General features: G+C 37.2%; 1 protein-coding gene across 1 annotated transcript in view; it reads right to left on the minus strand.

Moving 5' to 3' along the window:
* The window catches only part of NUP205 (nucleoporin 205), a 52,798-nt gene that overhangs the window by 19,617 nt on the left and 12,552 nt on the right, over window positions 1-20,629 (minus strand). Inside the window, exons 9-23 of the mRNA XM_056340549.1 lie at window positions 17,869-17,985; window positions 16,137-16,274; window positions 14,868-15,018; window positions 13,872-14,077; window positions 12,296-12,478; window positions 11,080-11,130; window positions 10,277-10,486; window positions 9,387-9,486; window positions 7,584-7,721; window positions 7,142-7,331; window positions 5,952-6,072; window positions 5,368-5,449; window positions 4,782-4,946; window positions 1,205-1,329; window positions 143-257 (exon numbers count right to left, since the gene is read on the minus strand). Of these exons, the coding sequence (XP_056196524.1) occupies window positions 143-257; window positions 1,205-1,329; window positions 4,782-4,946; window positions 5,368-5,449; window positions 5,952-6,072; window positions 7,142-7,331; window positions 7,584-7,721; window positions 9,387-9,486; window positions 10,277-10,486; window positions 11,080-11,130; window positions 12,296-12,478; window positions 13,872-14,077; window positions 14,868-15,018; window positions 16,137-16,274; window positions 17,869-17,985 (2,092 nt within the window). The remainder of the gene's footprint in view (window positions 1-142; window positions 258-1,204; window positions 1,330-4,781; window positions 4,947-5,367; window positions 5,450-5,951; window positions 6,073-7,141; window positions 7,332-7,583; window positions 7,722-9,386; window positions 9,487-10,276; window positions 10,487-11,079; window positions 11,131-12,295; window positions 12,479-13,871; window positions 14,078-14,867; window positions 15,019-16,136; window positions 16,275-17,868; window positions 17,986-20,629) is intronic.

A 20,629-nucleotide genomic window follows, 5' to 3' on the forward strand; every position in this document is an offset into this window, starting at 1 on the left:
TGCAGAATTAAAAGGTTAGCAGAAGCAGTAATTCAGTTTAAGAATGTTACCTATGCTTCTTCTGTGATTCCTAGGGAGTCAAAAGATGCATGAATTGCTTGAATTTTAAGCACGCACAATCTTATCTTAGCATAAAAATTACCTTTGATAGAAAACGGCAAATACTGCAGCTGAGTGAACAAGAAATCCTGACTGGTCCTCAGATACCTCATAGTTGGACCTGATGTGTCAGAGCATGCACACAACTGATAGATCACCTGATAATAAAAAACAGCAGATACCTACTTATGGAATTTATTTTAAAAACAAACCAATGGCCAAACCAAAAGACGCATAACACTGTTTCACCTCTATTTACAGTAAGTACATTTTGAATTACCTCTATTTACAGCAAGTTTTCCATCAGCTTATGCCAATGCTGAACATGTTATTTATAACAAATGTTGAATTATGACATTAAAGGACCATCAGCAGGTGGATGATTGCAACAGCTATTTGCCCACAATTTGATACTATATAAGCCTTTCTGTGTGTTCAGCTCACTTAAAAATTAGTGTCTATTTCAGACTCCAGGTTCACCAAGACCAGAAATGTGATGTATTTCCACACACACATACCCTCCTTCTACAGTATGGCTTCTTTCACTTTTAATAATGTTTAAAATATTTCCTAGATTCCACAGATTTTCAACATGATACAGATATGTAACCATATGATTATATGATTTAAGGCCAAACATCAGCTACCTTGCACATACATCTGATTCACCGGTCTTCCTCATCTCACCCCTTCAGACATACATACCTACATTTTCACTGCCACAGAATAAAGAAGATAATTTTATTGGCTTATTTGTGATTATTTTTTAACTTACATGCTGGCAAATGGCAGTTTTAATTTTTTTTCAAAAAAAGGCATATGATCACAACAGATTCAAAGGCTCACCGAAAATATTTAGAACATTAGTTTTATAAATATATCCCTATTCCAAGTTCTGACATGAGTACAGACTCTTTATATTCTGTGTTGCTACAAGATAATACTTTTTCACTCAGAAGAAGGTAGTTCCATGTATATAAAAACCTGACAAATGCACGTTAAAAATGAAATTATTATTGAAATCATCAATCATCGGTATTCACCAACCAAGAAGTACCTAATTTTACTTAGAGCATACTACGCCAACAGAAAATACATTGAATACCTGGTAACAGAGTTCTGCAAGATGAGGAGATTCCTGAACTGCTGTAGGTCCATTCCTTGTTTCGGTACCCTTCTCCAGTATGTTCAAAATAGCATGAAGGCAAGTCCGTGGGCAACCCAAGACACCTTAAAATACAAAAATACTTTCTTACATTCTTGATCTTACTTACCTCCATAGCAAATACAGGCTAGTACACAGAATTACAGAAAATAAATTGTTCAGATACATCGTGCTGCACTATACTGCTCCACAGAGCTGCAGCAAAAATATCTGGTGAAGTTTTTTCTCTGTTAATTAAAATAAAAGAAGGAACTGTGTTTCAGAAAAAAATTAACGAAAACATGTATATTTAGTCTGTAGGCTTTTGAGATGCTGTAGGATAAATTATGCAGTCAAAACTTAAGAAATTTCTCTTCAGTTCTATTAAAAAAATACTCAATTGATTCTTTAATATTCTGCATGAACCAAATGAAAATTTGATTCTTGCTCTTAAAACTTTACCTGGATACTCATCTGACAATTTCAAAGAGAAGTTTTAAATTCCTGTGTTTATTTTACAATTACAGCCATTTTATGACTAATGCTCCTAAAGGCACTTGACACTGCAACCAAGGGAGATTTTAATACTGAAGTTAAAATCTGTCTTTCTGCATACTTCCTTTAGCCAACTAATCCTTTAATCAAACCAGAAAGATGTACTGAAGCAGTAAAGGCATTGAAAACTGCATTTCTTACAGGGGAAATCACCTTCTCTGTTTGGACACATGGAATTTATGCTGTAGTAGGAAATTATTATCTCAAAGCAAATGGCTTATAGCCATTATTTCTTCACATTATTAATGGGATAAATCACAAAGAGGTGTGCAAGGCTCTCTCATGGCTCTGAGACAAAGTCCCCTATCACTGACCTAACGCACAGAATTTCAAAATATTCAAGACACAGTCTGCTACTTTGCAGATGAAAAAAACAGGCTGGCATCTTTTTTTCATCATTCTGATCTATCAAATAACTTTAAGACTTCTTTTTTTTCCAAATAAAATTCAGGTCCTAACTACCTTCATTTAGAACTATGAAGGCACAGAAGAGCATCCAGGCGGGTTCTGAATGTCTCCAGAGAAGAAAACTCCACAACAGCCCTGGGCAGCCTCTTCCAGTGCTCAGTCACCCTCAAAGCGAGCAAGTTTTTCCTCGTATTCAGGTAGAACTGCCTGTGTTGCGGTTTGTGCCCGTTGCCCCTTGTCCTGTCGCTGGGCACCGCTGAACGGAGCCTGGCCCCATCCTCCTGACACTCGCCCTTAAGATACCTGCAGGCATTGGCAAGGTCCCCTCTCAGTCTTCTCTTCTCCAGGCTAAACAGCCCCAGCTCTCTGGGCCTTTCCTCATCAGGGAGATGCCCCAGTCCCTAATCCCCTGGGCAGCCCTCTGCTGCACCCTCTCCAGTAGTTCCCCGTCTCTCTTGAACTGGGGAGCCCGGCACTGGGCACAGCCCTCCAGATGCAGCCTCACCGGGGCACAGTGAAGGGACAGGACAACCTCCCCCCACTTGCTGGCCACGCTCCGCCTGACGCACCCCAGGATCCCGGCGGCCTTCGTGGCCACACGGGCAGCTCACCGGCCACCAGCACTCCCATGTCCTTCTCCACAGAGCTGCCTTCTAGCAGGTCAACCCCAGCCTCTGCTGGTGCCTGGGGTTATTCCTCCCCTGCCGCAGGACCTACACTTGCCCTTGTGCAACTTCATGAGGTTCCTCTCTGCCCAACTCTCCAGCCCGCCCGGGCCTCGCTCAATGACAGCGCAGCCTTCTGGGGTTATCAGCCACTCCTCCCCGTTCTGTATCATCAGCAAACTTGCTCAGGGTACGCTCCGACCCTTCATGAAGGTCACTGATGAATCCAGCCAGACTCTGCGCTGCTGTTCACAACCCTCTGAGCTCTGCCATGCAGCCAGTTCTCAGCCCACCTCACCGTCCACTCACCTAACCCACGCTGCCTGAGCTTACCTGGGAGGGTGTTATGGCAGACGGTGCCAAAAGCCTTGCTGAGGTCAAGGTAGACAACATCCACTGCTCTCCCCTCGCCTACCCCAGCCAGTCATTACATCGCAGAAGGCTTCTAAGCTGGCCAGGTATGAGTTCCCCTTGGTGAATCCGTGCTGACTACTGCCGATAACCTTCTTTTTCTGCACATGCTTAAAGAGGACCTCCAGGATGAGCTGTTCTATCACCTTTCCACTCCATGCCCTATCTGATACACCATGCTCTGTTTGCCTGCCCTTTTGGTAACACTCCTGGTTGCTAGCATTCCCTAGGGCCATTTGAACCTCCCATGGTTTCTCCTGGCAATGTCCAAGCTGCGTCAGCCTCGTTCACAAGATCTGCTGACTCCTGGTGGGGTTCTCAGCTCTTGTTCGGGTTTCCCTGAGGCCAGGAACATCCCCGTCCACTTTGATCTAATGCTCAGCCACAGAACTTAGCGTTGCCACCAGTGCCTGCCTCGCCCACTCAGATCAGTTATGCTTATCAGAGCAGATTATTCATGGATTTATAAAGTTGGGTCTTGAAAAGATCCAAGCATGGAGACTGCGTGACCTGTCTGGCCAATCCACTCCACTGCTTCACTGTCTTCATGGTGAAAAAGTTTCTCCTATATGCAGTTGGAGCCTCTCCTGTTTCAGTTTATGCTCACTGCCACACACCTTTGAAGAGCCTGGCTTTATCCTCTCATTAACCCCTGCTTTGTAGGTATTCAAAGACTGCTGCTAGGTCACCCCAGAGCCTTCTCTTCTCCAGGCTGAAGAAGTCTCACTCCCTCAGCTTCTCTCCATAGGCTGAGTACTCCAGCCCCCTGACCATCTCTGCCAAACTTGCTCAAGTTTATCAATATCTGTCTTGTACTGAATACAAGTTAGAAGCTGAGGTGGCAAACAAGACATACTAACACACTATTTTTCTCACCAACTCCAGAAACTTTAGAAATGTCACTTCTGTTGCTTCAAAGTTCATCTTGTCATCTATTTATTCATACATATATTAATATGTCTAGCAACAGAATGAAAACCCACGTATTCTAAAAGGTTTTATCCTACAGTGTTAAACAACAAAACTGGTTTTCTTCCCTGTAACTGATTTTAATCAGGAGTTTGAGGAGGGACAGGATAGTAGTCAATTACTATAACCAGTTCAAAGTGACAACCTGCTTTGTAGATTCCCCTGTTGTCATACACAGGTACTTCTTGGATCATCAAATCAAATTCTTTGTACTGTGAACACAATCCACACTGCATAATTAATTTACTATTTTAATGCTTCACTTCTAAACTATCATTTTCCACCGCAACCCTAATTTCAAGCCTGTTCCAAAATCTAACTTAAACAAAGGATCAGATCCCAAAGCTATTTAAATGCTGCATTTCAGCATCAACATATCTTTTAATTTAGTTTTTGAGTCTTTGAACAAGGCCTGTTGTCTTATTCTTAACATTAAAGGAAACTGCTTCTCCCCATGAATTTTGCAATAAATATTCTCAGGGCTGGTAACAGAATTGATTAAATGCCAGATCAACTTTTCCTCTTCATACCTGGATCTTGTAGATTTGTGGTGCTGACAGGTTTCTTTAGTTCATATCCCAAGAGATACAGAGCAAGGCTGGGAGGACTACGCTCAAGAGAAGTGATAAGAAGATTCAGAATATGGATTCTTGTTTCATGATGGATTCGTGCCCGCTTCTTTTCAGGCTCCAGCTCTTGATTTGGGGGGGAGGGAGAGGGGAAAAAAAAAGTGAATAATGAAGTGAGGAAACCCATTTAACAGAGTAATCCTCGGAGCCTTCAAGTTAAATACAAGAAAGCTAAGGCATCAACTTATATTAGTATGAAGGGATACAAGACAAAAACTTCAAATTACTATTAATACAGCTCTAAACAATACATCCAGAGCAACGTTTAAATACTCGTCTTCTGAAAACAGACTCAGTTTGTAGTTGGCTTATCACACTGTGGACATATCTTAACAAGGCATTGGTGCTTTTCATTTGTTAAAGGTCCAGTTCTACAGAAAACAATGTAAGAAAAGGGTTTTCTGACTGGAAAGCACTTTCTTCACCTCTTTCATCAATTTCTTTCTACGCAAAAGACAATGGCATTTTTAAGAAGCCTTTTACATACCCTCATCTGGATTAATTAATTCTTCTGCATCTTCATTGTCCAAACATTCCACAAACCCAGCCATCAGCTTCTGGCTAATACTCTGTATTCAACAACAGAAGGATGAAAATGAAAAGGATTTCAAGAATATTAAAAACAGTATCTTTCATAATTCCCTCCATATAAGTTGACAGAAGTTCTAGACAAAAATTATATAACCTAGTTAATAAGCAGGAGTTAAGAGTTGTAGCTGTTCTAAGCAGAGGTTAGCAATTAGCCTCTGAACAGAAAAAAAATCTACTGTTGTTACATATGCTAAATTATCCTCACAGGCTGAAGGCTACAAAGTCACAGGAAGGTCTCAGTATCTCAAAGAATATTGTCCTTTACTTTCTCGAAAACATTCATGATACTGGTTGTTTTTCAATTAATGAAGTAGTGGCTTTTCACAATGCCACAGTAAAAGACTTTTTAGATGTAGGTAGATATAAGACAAAATATAGTTTTAATGTACTTGATCTAGAAATCTATCCTTTAAAGTAACATTATGGAGAACCAGTATTTCACCACTTTCTCTTTCCAGATCCAAAGAAACTGGCACTTACTTGATCATGTGTGAAATCACCCACTAGCTTTATCTGGATGTTGGAATTACAGGAAATACAGCATAAAATCTTGGCACTTTCAAAAGCCAGTTCAGGGTTGCTGTTTCCATGATAAAGATACCTTCAGAAATACAAGATTATTGTAATGAAATTGTTGAGAATTTTGCTTTTATTTCAAGATGGTAATGAACAGATTAGAAATTAAACAACATTTAGAACAGAAGCGTTTACAAATCAAACTACATGAGATAACATTAAAGCTACAAACAAAATTTCACTATACACAAAGCACTTCACACTCCTCCATCAAAAGGAAGGTAGCAGGCTGAGTAGGGATAATCAATCTCTCCTGGAATTTTCACCATTCTTTTTTATCAAAACTCTGCCTCAGACATTGAAAACAACTGGTCACAGGCTTACCCAAGAAACACAGAGAAAATACCTTCACATCATGCAGAAATGAGTGTAACTGAGGACCAAAATTAGCTAAAATCAACTACTGCATGTACACAACATAGAAAAGACTAAAAACAATTTCAAGAAGTCTTAAAAGGCATGCTTTTTTCAAAACTATGTCAACTATTGTTACGTGAAAAAAGTAATATAAATGGAAGACAAAAACATATATAAAGAGTTAATATTTTAGTGCAGTCAGAATATCACTGCTTTTTTTATGCACTAAATTCTACTATTCATCAGTGTTTGTCTGTAAAGTTATTATAAAATTGATCAGTAACATAAGGTGTCAGTGGAAGTGGAAATCCTATAGTTTTGCATTTGAAATGGAGTTTCAGGTTACTAGCCTGATGCTTTTAATATAGTAACTAAGGGACAAACTGTAAAACATGTAAGTGACCAATAGCAACCAAATGAAGTTTTACTTTTCCATCCTATAACAAAGTCTGGGGCAAACTGAAAATTGTATGCAAGGAAATCAATGCACATAAGGCAACCAGGAAGAAGTCATGAGGGGAAAAAAAATTCAGAAAGAAACACTTCAAATACAGATCCCAATCTTGACTAGACAATACATAGATCATACCACCTGTGAAGACACCTCCCACCACCACAAAATTTTCAGAGATGCTCTGTGCAAAGTGAAGCATTTGTCAGTAAAACTAATGAAGGGATCAGGATCCGAACACTTCTGTGCCTCCAAAACTCCCCCCTTCCTAGTACTTTGCACACACCTAGCAATATTCACCACGTGATCGGCCTTTTTAGTGCGAGGGTTGATTCCTTGAAGCAGCTGCTCCAGTGGCGTGACAATAAGAGAAAGGTGGCTCTCCCGCAACAAATCCATAAAAAGATTCTCCTTCTGTAGGGTTAAGTCCAGAAGTGCAAGGCAATACTGTACAGCTTTCTCTAAATGCTTCTTCCCTGCAGTGCACAAACCACAAGAAACAAAGGAGCAGTTAAATAGACTACATTCATAAACCTCGTTTATCAAGCCCTGCACCAAGAAAGAACTTGTCAGTTGTCTACTGCTAGGAAAATTCCCCCCTGCCCGACATCATTTTTATATGTTTTATATGCAAGAGAAACATCTAATTGAAGATATGCAATGTCAGCTTTAAATCCTACTTAGTATGCATTTTAATTTCACATGAAAAATAAATTCTAGGCACATACCAGGAAATGGAGCATAAGTATCAAGCTGCTTAACCCCTTCTTCAAGCAAACTAAGGGACAGTTCCAGCATTGGGGACTCATTCAATAGATGATACATCAAATTGAATCCAGGTGGTTTATATGCTATTATTTCTTCTCCTAAAGCGAGAAGGGGGGAAAAAAATTAACATTAATAGAAAAGATTTCCATTACTCAATGTGGCTAGCCTGAGCTACAAAATGTAACAGTTCCTGTTGTTGTTGTAATCAACACCTAAACAGATGAAACATACTGCATACAAAGTCTTCAGAGGTTTTCTTTACAAATAAGCCATTTAGGTAATCTTTAAATTTTGGAAAAAGTAGTAATGGCAATTATCATTACTTTTCAGTATCTAATAGCCCAACTTCAACTTTAACCAGTCAGACTTCCCCTAAGTAGACATGACCTTGGATTCAAATTAATGCAGACTTTATACCAAACTGAAGCTACATTAAATGGTTTTGCAAGACTGAGAAGTAACCAGAAAAAATGTACATCCCCCCAAAGCTGCTTGAAGACCCGGGATAAGGGGAAAAAGCATTTCCAGAAATCAAAGCTGAGACTTTGGTCCCCTGAACCCCGAATGCTCATAGTGTACAGATATTTGCACGTCTGTTGCAACAATGTATGCAAAAATGAAACTATTAGCCTAAAACTCAAAGACCCTCATGAAACAAGAAAAAGGGAATGTCAAGACTAATGTTCCTCATTTATCTAGTCTCCTAGTAAACTATGGTGGATAAAAGCAGGTGAACATTAAGAATCTTTTTTAGCATGCAAGTGGGAATGAAGATGCAGTTTCTTTTTGCATCAGCTTAAACAGTGTCCTCCTCCCTTCCATTCGTTCCATGTCTGTGCTGCTCCCCAACACACTAATAGATGTGCTGTGCCACTGTGGAGCCACACAGTGCATCAGTTCAAGAAATGGATCTAGTAAAAAAGATCAGTTTTAACCCATTTCTCCAATATATCATGTAATCATACAAACTGAAGGACTAGCTGAGGCCAGGAATAAACCAACAGAAATTGCTCAAGCCAGTTAAGCTGTCAAGAACTGTTTGTCAAAGCACAGAGCACACAGGTCTCCCAGATTGAAGCAAGCTCACTGGAGAGGTAATTCTTAAAAGTTGTTCACTTAAGGAGTAGTTCTCACAGCTCTCTACTGCTACAAATTCACAGCCGTAAGGATGGCATTCAATCTTGAGAAGAAACTTTGCATTAAAAAAAAATCTGCAGCCCAAATAAGCCTTAAATTTCCTAGAATGAGGCAACTGCCATCTACTTTGGTCTTTTAGAGAATAGTTATCCAGAACTAAATTACTTGGATCATAATTCTACTGCTACTGTCTACTCTGAATATTTAATGTATAAATAATATTTATATTAGAGGCTATATCAAATACACAGACACCTTTAAATTAATGCTATGAATAGTGGTGATTTAGATGCAAACCAAAGAAATCCACAGAAACAAGCCCAAAACAAAAGGTGTTTCTTTAAGTGTCAAATGCTGCTCTTCAATCATATCGGCTACACAAGACAGACAGAAGTCGTCCTCCTAGTAGAGCTAGGGAGGTAGGAGACAGTGTACGTGAAGCCCTAATGAATCGGCAACATAGGTCCCAATAGTATGTGGACATTTTTTAATGTCTTCCTATCTTAAAGCCTTGGTCTAGCTTTCTACCAACTCTACTTGCACTACTAAACAAGACCACAAGATAGAGGCAAGAGAGCAAATCAAGTTACGATTCTGTTTGTTAGTGAACAAATGAACAAGTTAACCTTGTAACTCCACATATTGGTCCACAAAGTCTTCAAGTTGAGGTTCATAGTCCCGCAGCAATTTGTAAAACACTTCCAGAACTACCTCAGCTACTTCCCACTGTAGATAATCACAAAATAAAGAAAAAGTCATACACAGGGTAAGATTGACACTGCAGCAACAAGACCAAGATGACAAAGAATACAACAGGCAGCGCAGTGATGTACTGGATCAGAAGTACGGCATGACCATCTAATTCTGAGATACTATCCAACAACACTTATAATTCAACACATAAAATTATTTGAAAGGCCAAACTTTCTTCTGAAGTAAAATGGAACACTAAAACAGATTTATTGCCTGTTCCAGGCTCTATTATACAATATACATATTAGTATACTGAAACTACAAGCAATAAAGAGTCTTTATTAGGTATACAGCTAATAACAGATCATCAATAGTTTCCAGGATAGAGTTTAGCATGCACTTTCATCCAGAAGTATCATAAAGGAAACTCAAATTCCTTGATTCAGCAAGTCAAAAATATTCTCTTAAAGTAACAATGAGGAAAGGACAAATCTAACTTGTAGATCTGGGCACATGCTGTTCAGAAGTCGTTAGCTATGTAGTAGAGTTGCAGAATCCTGTATAATAAATTAAAATTTAGAAATATAAACTTTTTATTTTTTAAAAGGATACTTTATACAGGCTCCTTTAGATAGTTCGTAGATCCTGACCACCCATGAGTTGAAAAATCACCTGCTTACAGAATCAAAATACTGAACTGCTCGAGGTTACCTCTGCTGCATCTAACTTGCACAGCTTCTCAAACAAATCTAAGCCACATCAGCAGTGCCAAATCATTTGAACTACATCCTAAAAAACCCCATATTTTTAAAACAAAAATTACTTTTTCAGCAGCTCTCCGGTAAGCTCTGGTGCGGAATCGAAGAAACACAGAATCCCTGAGGAACTGGAGATAGGGATCAAAGCCTGGTGGACGGAGACCTGCTCCCAAGTTAGAGGGGAATGAACTCTCCACTAGTGTGCTGATGAGTCGACAGAAGGCACGGGTTAAAGGATATTCCTCACAGCGGGACTCAATTTCATTCAATTCAACCTTCCCAAGATGACGGAAAAAACAGAAGGAGAAATATCAAAGATTTTGAGGGAGAAAGAAACAGGTGAGAGCAAATAATATAAGGGCATCATCTGTGAATTACTTTACCATTAATTGACCTTGCTGCATTTTTGTCTACAGTACACCACAAAGCAAAGACAGTGAAGCAACAGTACTGTCGTTTCAGTTCAGCAACATCATCTTCATTCATTTCTGAGCTACCAGAAGACATGCCTCAACATTTACATACTTTGTTTTTATTTACCACTGTTATTAGAAGTGAGCTGTACTAAGATGTAACAAAAGTGAGGACAGTTTAGGAATATAGGAAATCTTAGTAAGAAGCGCTCATAAGGAATTTGAGGGTTTAGATGTTGCTCTGTTACTAGTATGAAGCTGCACTAGCCTCATAAATGGATAAAATTTCTAGAAATTACAAGCAGGCCTGAGAGTAAATTAAGAAGCAGTGCAATAACAGTGCCTATTCCAAGGCTTTCCCATGGACATGGCAGCAGATGCAGCCTCTGCAAGTGTTTCCCAAACTCGTATGCAGATGGTCAGAGAGGCTGCCTGGGTACAAGAGAAACCCTTACCTCAATACCAATTGCTTGTCGCTGGCCTGGACTTCTCACAGTTTGTAATACCTTCAAAACAGAAAGAGAAATTAAAACAGACAAATATTAAACATACTCAAAGTGTATCTCCATCATTTCTATCAGGACTAAAAGATACTCACCACTTTTTAGCTGTAAGAAGTATTCTCTTAAATCCATTTAAAAGGTAAAAAGCTAATTTTTTTCTGTCTGAAAGGTTGGGTTATATGTTGTACACTTGTATGCTTCTAGCTTTATTTATATCCTCAAGTATCTGTATCATGTTTATTGTTAAACAAAACAAAGAGCATAAATACTTTCACATTAATGATTTTTGTCTTATAGCGGTTACGGAAAAGACATTTCCCTTGTTATCCCTTACAACAGTGTATTTTAAGGAGTATCATAAATTAGGAAGCCAAGGCGGTGAGCATTCAAAATACTACTATTATAAGTTGTCATTACTGTCAGGGTCTTTTTATTTGTAATTAACAATAAACCAGCATTTGCAGTTTAAATGCCTGATGTTCTTCCAATAAAACAGCAACTAGCCTGAACCGTAATAGACGCTATAAAATAAGCCCATCCTATTATGATTTTTCAATTAACAATACAAAAAGCATTTTCACTTGATACTCATCTTCCTTAGGATTAATATTTAAAATTTTCTCTGAAATCAAGACAGCAGGGAAAAAATGCTTTTTTAAAAGTTAGAGCTTTTAATATATATCTATCATTTGCCATTTAAATGTAAAAGTTGACAACAATAATCTGTAAATTACAATTAACTTCCCTGAAAATTAAACGCCTGAAAGTGGAGCTTTTTAGCTAGTCCCTTCTCTCCAAGAGTACCACTTACACCAGAAGAATCTTACCAAAAAAAAAAAAATTTCCCCCACAGAAAAATATGTAACCTGCAGAATATTGATTACTGGTGACACAGACTGAGGAAAACACATTGAACACACACGACTGTCTTTTAGAAAACCTGTATTCATGTAAAATAAGCAGAGTCAATGAGATCTCTGAGGCATAAAATCATACTGTCATTTTCAAAATAATTTCGAAGTAAGAACTGCATTAACTAAGTGAAAAAGAAGACCATTCAACAATGTCAACAAGAAGATTTAAGAGAAAATGCAATACTATTTCAAATACACTGACAATTTCAATAGGTGGGATACTATAGTTCCAAGCACTGAAAATTCTAAAATACCTGTGTATATTCCAGGGATTGCCAGAGTGAAGCAGCTATTTCAGGAGATCTTCCAAAAGCAGTAAGTGTTTCTAATAGCTCTGCTTTCAAAATAGGAGGAATGCTGCACTGCAGAAGTCCCAGAATGACCACTACTGGTGTCCACTGAGGGTGCTCACAAAGAGCTAAGCGAGCGTTCTCACTCTACAGAGTTTAACAGAAAACAAAACTGCAGGTTATTACTTTGAAGATTATTCATGTCTTACAATCTTTAATTCACGGTTAAGTATCAACAATTCTGCTTCATACTTGAAGGTACACCAGACATCAGAAGAATGGCAGACTATTCCAAAACAAACAATTTTAATGAAACAAAAAGCCCAATTTAATGACTCAGAAGTATTAGAATTGTGCCTATCCATACAGAAAAAATGTGCACAATATAAGCTTCTTATAACAACTCTTTTTTTTTTATTTTTTTTTTTTTTTTTAGTAGACACATTCATGGAATTAGTCTTGAATAAGTTTAAGTACTTAAACTCTATAGATAGCTTCTTCAAGCACTGGTAGAGTGACTTTATCAGTATTTCTATTATGAACTTAAATTGCATTTGGATATTTGCTTAGGAACTTTAGGAACCTAAAGGAATTTGCTTAAGTGTTAACAGTAGAGTCATCACCAGTGTAAGCTAATTTTAGGCTCTCAGATAAACACTGGACAGGAACAAGCCTCTAGATTCATCCCACAATAATTCCCTGCATCCTTAGAACAAATTTTCTTCTTCCCAAGTTATGGATTGATGACACCAGGAAATATTAAAGAGTTCCTTTTTCCCCATGCTTATCCGAAGTTCACAAGACAGCTCACATAGGAACACCCCTTTATCATCACTACCAAGGATTATTTTTAAAAAGCCTAATTAGTTTCACTGATCTGTCTTATGTTTGTGTCAGCAAAACCAAGGGTATCTCACTAAATCACAGATTTTTCAGGCTGCAGGTCTGGTGGGTACTGAGGAGCTGAAATCCACACTATCCAGAATTACCGAGACAATTCAAATCGAAAACCTGCATTGCAGTTTTATTCTCTTGGAATCCTCCCCCAGTCAACTCATGGCATGCTTTACTAGTTTGGGGATGTTTTAAATCTAACTCTGGAGGGAAGTTTCACAGTTGATCAGGTTGCTTGTGAAACTTCTATTTCCTTTTAAATTCATTTATTATTTTTGCCTTTTCAAACTCATAATCAAATGCAAAGAACTCTCCCACCCCATAGTCATTTCTTCTAAAGATATCTCACTTCTTAAAGACATCTCCATGACACCAAAGTGGCAGGAAGTCATGAAAATCATCCCCCCAAAACACCAGCAACACAGGGAAAGGTGTCATCTCTTCCTGCTTCACCTGGACCATGTGTTTGGTCGTAACAGTTATTCCTGATGTCTCCCACACTTCTGAAGTTCACTAATCAAATGACAACTGCTAGTTAAATTTGCCCTACATACCTTTTTATTCAAATGAACTTCTCAGCTAAATTATGACGTTTTGCAAGAAATAAAATGCACTAACAAAGAAAACCAAATAAAAGGTTACTTACCCAATTTACTATAACAGTGGTCAGCTGTAAAAAAGCAATTAATCCGTCCTGTTCTTTCTGTGTAATTCCTCGGAGAGGCAGGTGACGATACTGGACACTGTCTGCACTTGGCAAGTCCTTCCTTAAGTGCTCATGATAAAGCATCAAAGAGTGGAAGAAATGCTCCCAGGAGACAGGGCTGCCACCTGCTCCTTGGATGTTTTCCGCTACAAAAATGACAAACAGGTGACAAGATTGTCTTTCTACTTTTTCACAGGGTGACAAGTAGGGTAGTTAAATTTAAAAGGAAAACTTTCTTTCTTATCTAGAGGAAAAAAATAAAGTTCAAAGTAAAGCTATTGTTTCCGAAACTAGTGTTTCTGGTTTGGGGTTTTTTGTTGGGATTTTTGTTTTGGTTTTGGTTTTTATTAGAGACAGAAAGGTGCTAATATGAAAAGCCAGGACAAAAAGTTTTCCATTTTTTTGAATCAGAATGTTTGCAGTATTATTTGTATCTTCAGAGGGTGGGGGTGGGGGTGTGCCAATTTGATCAATGCAAAATTAATGCAAAACACAGGACTGACCAGCATCTCTTACTTTGAGAAAGCGCTAATATATTACATGTATCAAAAAAATTCTAATGGAACAAAGTACTTCTGAAAAAAGTCAGCTCAGGAAATACATTTCCAAAATATACATCTTAACTTTAAGACATTACTCATTTTATAGTTTACAATAAGCAATACTGATACTCTTCATCTCTTATGGTGTTAAGACACAACTTTTTTAAAAAACACATTCCTACACTATGTGAATTACTTGCTAAGGTGCTCAGACATTTAATTACCTAATCAGTCTTTTTTTTTCCCAGATTGCACTTTCAAGTGAAGCCTTCCCATTTCATCTTTGTACTAATAATGAAATGTTGAAAGTATGAAACCACAATTCACCTCAAATGAGTCTGTACTTTTCTAAAGAAAAATAGTTCAGAAAGAGCTGAAATGTCACTTTTCTTACCATGACTACTGCCATTGACTTTTAGCAAACTAAAGCAGTAATGAGCACACTGAGGCCCACTAGCCAGTCCCCGCAGCATTTTCAAGTATGGGATGTAAATTGTGGAAGGAAGTAGATCTCCCATTTGCCTAACAAACTTTGACAAGACAACCTAGAACAAATAAAGATCGGTGTTTAAAAAATGAATTAAATCTGAGTATTTTAGGAAAAGAATAGGCAGCCAAAGTCAGAAAACAGATTCTAATGTGATCAGGGAAGGGTAGAGGGGTGGAATCACAACTCAGGGAAAAAAAAAAAAAAATCCTTTGTAGATGGGCCAATTCAGTTTCCCAGAAGGTGAAAAACATGTTGCAAACAGGAAATAAACAAAAGAAAATAAATCATGCAATTGCAAAGTATACTAACTTTCCAATTCTGTATTTCTAGTGATAAAATTTACTTCAGCTCACAAATGCTGCACAGCAGTATTATTAACACATCTCCCACTGCAAGTTAAGTGGTATTGGGAAAGAATTCACTATGCTTGTCATGTCCCTGCATAGTAACTCACACACACAGTGGTTCCTCCGAGAGTCCTATTAGGGTGTTTGTAGACTGCACCAGGCCCTAACTTAAATCGCCTGGATTGTGAATGTGTCTTGAGATGCATCTGATACATCTCATACTAGGTTTTGCCTAACACTGCATGGTCCTTCAAGAAGCATTGAAGGCTGATAACATCTCAGGTATCTAAAGAGTTTTGGAATGTCTGCTTCATCTGTTTAGGTTGCTTCTTCATTCTAATTTTAACTGCTGTCTCTCATGGGCTATACCTTTTGGGCTTTAAACAACCACAATATTCTTCAGAATTTTTACCCCCCAAAATACCATCAACTACAGTTAATGAAGGTTTTTTACAGTTAAGGAATTTAACTTCTCAGTTACACCAAAAAGGTATGTAGAGCTCATGAGACAGAAAACACAAGAGCACTGTTACCAGAATTCATTTAGCAACTGCAACAAAATCAGACCTAAAAAAAAATTTTCGCAGAGGTTTGTTAGGACTCTTTCTTGCTAATTTTATTGACAACCATGAATGACTGACAGTAGCTCATGTTAGAGCAACCAACAATAACCATGTCATGCAGAACAGGACACATGCAGATAAGCCACTAAAAAAATGTCTCCTTAGAGGCTAGCTGTATTAAGTATACCAGAAACTTTGTTGCCTGTTTTTTATACTAGTTTAGTTTCAAGTCACTAGTAATTACTAAAGAAAATCTAGATAACCTGGCGCTGAGGGGGGCGCTGATGAGCTACTCCAAGGTAGGACCCCATGATGGTAGATGTCTGCAAAGGCTCTGATGGACACCAGTATTCAAGGGCAAGCTCCAGATTAAAGGGGTCTTTCCTATACAACTCAGCAATCTATCAAAGAAACGAAGGTGTTAGAAAAATATCAACCATATAAAGAAAAACCAATTACTTCAACAATATGCACAGCTACTAGATAAACTAAACGTGTCTGAGAGGCAAAGCATCCCACAGCTGGTGCTCCATTCCTTACAACTCACTGAAAATTACAGCCTCTAAATAGCAATACCAGAACAAATGACAGCCAGAGAAATTCAAAATACACACATAAGTGAAACTTTCATAACTTTCTACCTAATTAATATAGATTAAATCATTGCCAAGAAAAGTGTCATTTCTCCTTAAAAACCCACTTGTGTACCTTGATATATTAACTCAGAAACAAGTTAGCCAGTATCAGGATTAGAAATCTTAACCATTATCTGAACATAAACATTCTTCATAGTAAATGAAGAAGTAGAAATTAAAATCTAAGTTTACTATGTATCTCAGAGCTACTTAAGAAAGCATTTTACTATAAATTTTCCTGTTATGTCCTACAGCTCAAAGGACTACCTTTGGAAAAGACAAGCAGTCTTTAATATAGGGATTACTATACTGAAAACTGCATACGTGCACATTTTCATGCTAAATAAAGGGAAAGATACAAGTTTCTTAATTATTCATGAACAGAAAATATAAAATGAACCTGTTCAATATGCAAATCTGTTTTCTAATGTGGAGGGGGGGTGAAAGTGCAGTCAGGTAACCTTAATAACTAATATTTACATAAACCTATATATTTAAATTTAATTTCCAATTTATTTTATTTCAATTTTCTTTATTAAAAAATATGACAGAAATAGAAAGATCTTTCTTTTAGATGTGTACACCTGTGGTCAAAATTCTACTGAAGTTCAAGAACTTGTAATTCCAGCAGCCTTAATGGGGTCACCTTGCCCAGCCTACTCTATAGCAAATAGAAAACAGTCTTCCAAAATCCTCATTACAAATATAACATCACATGAAAATTATTTAAACATTTCAATTCTTTATTGGAATAACTGTCAATAGTAGAGGAAACCCCCTGAAACCTAATTATAGTTTACTCACAGTAAATAGGGAGAAATTTGAAGACTTGGAGAAACATAAAACACTGTGTAAACATTAAGATCTAGATACACAGTGGTGTTCCATTCCAAAGAACTTCCATGCATTTAGCCAGATCTCAACTCCAATGATAGCCTGTAGTCTTAAAATTCCTATTTCTAAGTTATGCTAAGATAATCTTATTATAATTTAAATTTTAGATATTAAAATATTTTGTGAAATAGCTTCAGCTCAAGAATCTTCAAACGTAAGTATGCAGCATTTACATACTAAACAAGAACTGAATGACACTTCATTAACATCAGAAGCCAAGACAGTAAATTAATGAAAAAGCTTTTTCATTAAAAGTTTACGTGAAAAAAAAGTTACAGAAATCTACATAAAATTTACATGAAAAAATATAGAAAGTGTGTATATTTACAGGAAAAAAAATCCCTCTGATCCAAAAAGGGAAAGATACAGCACTGTATGTTATCACTCTGATATGGGTTTTCTGATGAAGGAAAGTCAATCACTTTTTGCCACACTAATTTATAAGGAAAATAAAAATAGGGCTTACTAAAAGCATTAAATGCTCCAGATCTCTCCGAAGGGAAATAGGTGGTTCGTTACCCATCTGAATACTCATGTGGATCATGCGAGCATCTTCATCAGCACGGTTTCTCAGCTGTTTCACCTACACAATTCATGAAGTGGAAAAAAAAACAGTGGTCTGTATTTAGCTAAGAATGAAACAGAACAGAAATAACAGAATTTTCTACACCATCTACTAAAATCTAAGAAAGGAAATGAACTTGAACATACATGACAAGAATATTCAATTATTATTTTTTTTTAATCCACCCCCAAAGAGTTACATTCAAAGATATATTCACTTTCTTACTGTCAAGGCCCTCAGTTTAGAACTTATATCATGGGAGTTTTTCCCATCTGACTTCACCAGATCCTCTGGTTTGGCCTCAAAAGGTGGATCCTTTTCCTCTTTTTACTTCAAAAGCAAGATGGGTTATCTTCAAAGTAAGTCAGACCATTATCAACAAGCAGTGAAAAGAAACAGAAACACTAAAATAATGTTTTCTGTATATAGACCTGTGAATACATCTTTCTTAGCCATTTAAGGCCACTTCTACTTACAGCTACTTTATGTTTTGAAAAGTTTTGGATTGATGCAATTACTTTGGACCCAGTCTGTTGCAACTAAAGCATTACCATGTCAATAAATACTGGGGGGGGAGAACAACTGCAACAATTACAAAAAAGGAAAAAAGGCCTTTAATCAGTATCCTAATATTCCTTGTGTTGAAAAAAACTAATTACTAAACAAAAAATAGCTGACATTCTGATATCAAAAAGCCTTTGACAAAACACTCCACCAGAGGCTTATATAAAGCAAACAGACATGAGATGAAAAGTTAAGTTTTGTCAAATATTAAGCAGATATTGAGGAACAAGAAACAGAAATAAGTATCAATTCAACACAACAATAATTAAAGCAAGGTGATGGCTAATAGAGACTGGCTCATGGTCTATAATATATATTAATTTTCAAAACTGAATGAGCAGCAAAACAATTGTGTCTTATTAAGAAAAAATAGTTAAAAACTAGAAATAATTGTGGGAAGGGTCAGAGCAAACTAGCCAAATTAGTATACTAACAAAATTAACATACAGACAAAATAAGAGTGTTGATAAATGAAATAATTCATTATCTGAACAACTAAAGCTAATTCTTGAGTTCTGAATGTAATGAAGTAACCAAAAGATTTACCCAAATCACCACTGGCAAGCAGCATAAATGTTAAAACTATACAGAAGAGTTAAATAAAACGCTGACTTACAGATTTAAGTAAAACTGAACAAAGAGGTTTTGTATATATAGATACACACACGTATATATATACACACACAAAAAAAAAAAATCCTGCAAAACAGACACTTCTCTTGCTCCAAAATTTGAGATTCGGTAGAAGTAACTGAGTACATAAGCCAACCACAAACTGATAGCAGTTAAGACAAAAAATTCCTACACAGGGCTATATTCCCATTGCTTACTAACAAAGTCTTTCCTGCAAAACAACAAGTACTGACCTCTGTCAAATTGGAATACAAGTCAACGGTCAGATTTCTGCTTCTATCCTGTATTACAACATCTACTTGTAATAAAAAAAAAATATACATCTCTCTGCATCCTTAGGCATCAGCTATGATCAACTGCAGATCTGAACTAAAGCAAAAAAACTGAAATGGAAAAGAAATACTCTTCCCAGAGATAAAGCCTCCAATTCCATAATGCAACAAAGGTGAGAGATATATCAACAAACCAACCAACAGCCTTGGGATTTTCAGGCAGTTCTGTGGAAAACAGGAAACAAGGTCATACCTGTTCTAAAATCTAATATGGCAGCACCTTTAGTCTGGGTCAGTCTCCAGCTCTTCCACCTTGATTCGAAAATCTACTTTATATCTTTTTCGTAAAAACTGGTATTATGGGAGACATTTCATCTTTCATAAAGCAACAGCATTCAATGACCAGCTGCCTCATAAAAAACTTCCCAGTTCCAGACCCCTTTGCACTTGATTGTTAACAGGCTTCGGACATCTTACGAAGGCTGCATGCAATGGTGTTTTTTTGTAATACAGACACAGTAGCCTTTAGCAATCTTTGGAATATATGAGGAATATGTGACTTATATTTTATGGAAGTTCCTTAAACAATGTGGTAAGTGTATGCAGCACTTGCGGTATTACAGGCTGCCACTGCAGAGAAACATAGCTGCAAAGTTATCAATGTGAACTTGTATGAACTGACATTATACTTGTTCATTAGATAACCTGTGGATTAAAAATACATCTTAAGAAAGCAACACGCAACACCAGCAGATTATAAATAAATTAGGATTAAACTTAAAAGCTGTCTACACCATGTTCATATATGCTCTCTAAGATTCTTAAGGCTCAAGTATTGTTTTTCCTGCCAATATTGTTCTCATTCTGCAAGGTTACAATAAATAAAATATATCTTTTAATACTTCTTTTTGCACATTGAAAAACGTAATTATTTGGCAACTCCAACTACAGCTCAATGAAGGTCACAAAATAAAGCCTCCATCAGTTAAAAGCATTTTCATAGAAGTTTAATTTTCCATGTCTAGATACAAGGTCTTGCACAAAAGAAACCATTGTAATTGCTTCGAATCAAAGCAATTCAATTGCTTGCAAAAACCCTTCTGCAGCATTTCTGCTGTTCTAGTGAAAACAGCTGCCCATTTTTCCAACAATTGATACTACTGAAAAAGCAGAAACCCTCTCCTTAAATATGG

The sequence above is a fragment of the Falco biarmicus genome, chromosome 5, assembly GCF_023638135.1.
Source record: "Falco biarmicus isolate bFalBia1 chromosome 5, bFalBia1.pri, whole genome shotgun sequence".
NCBI lineage: Eukaryota > Metazoa > Chordata > Aves > Falconiformes > Falconidae > Falco > Falco biarmicus.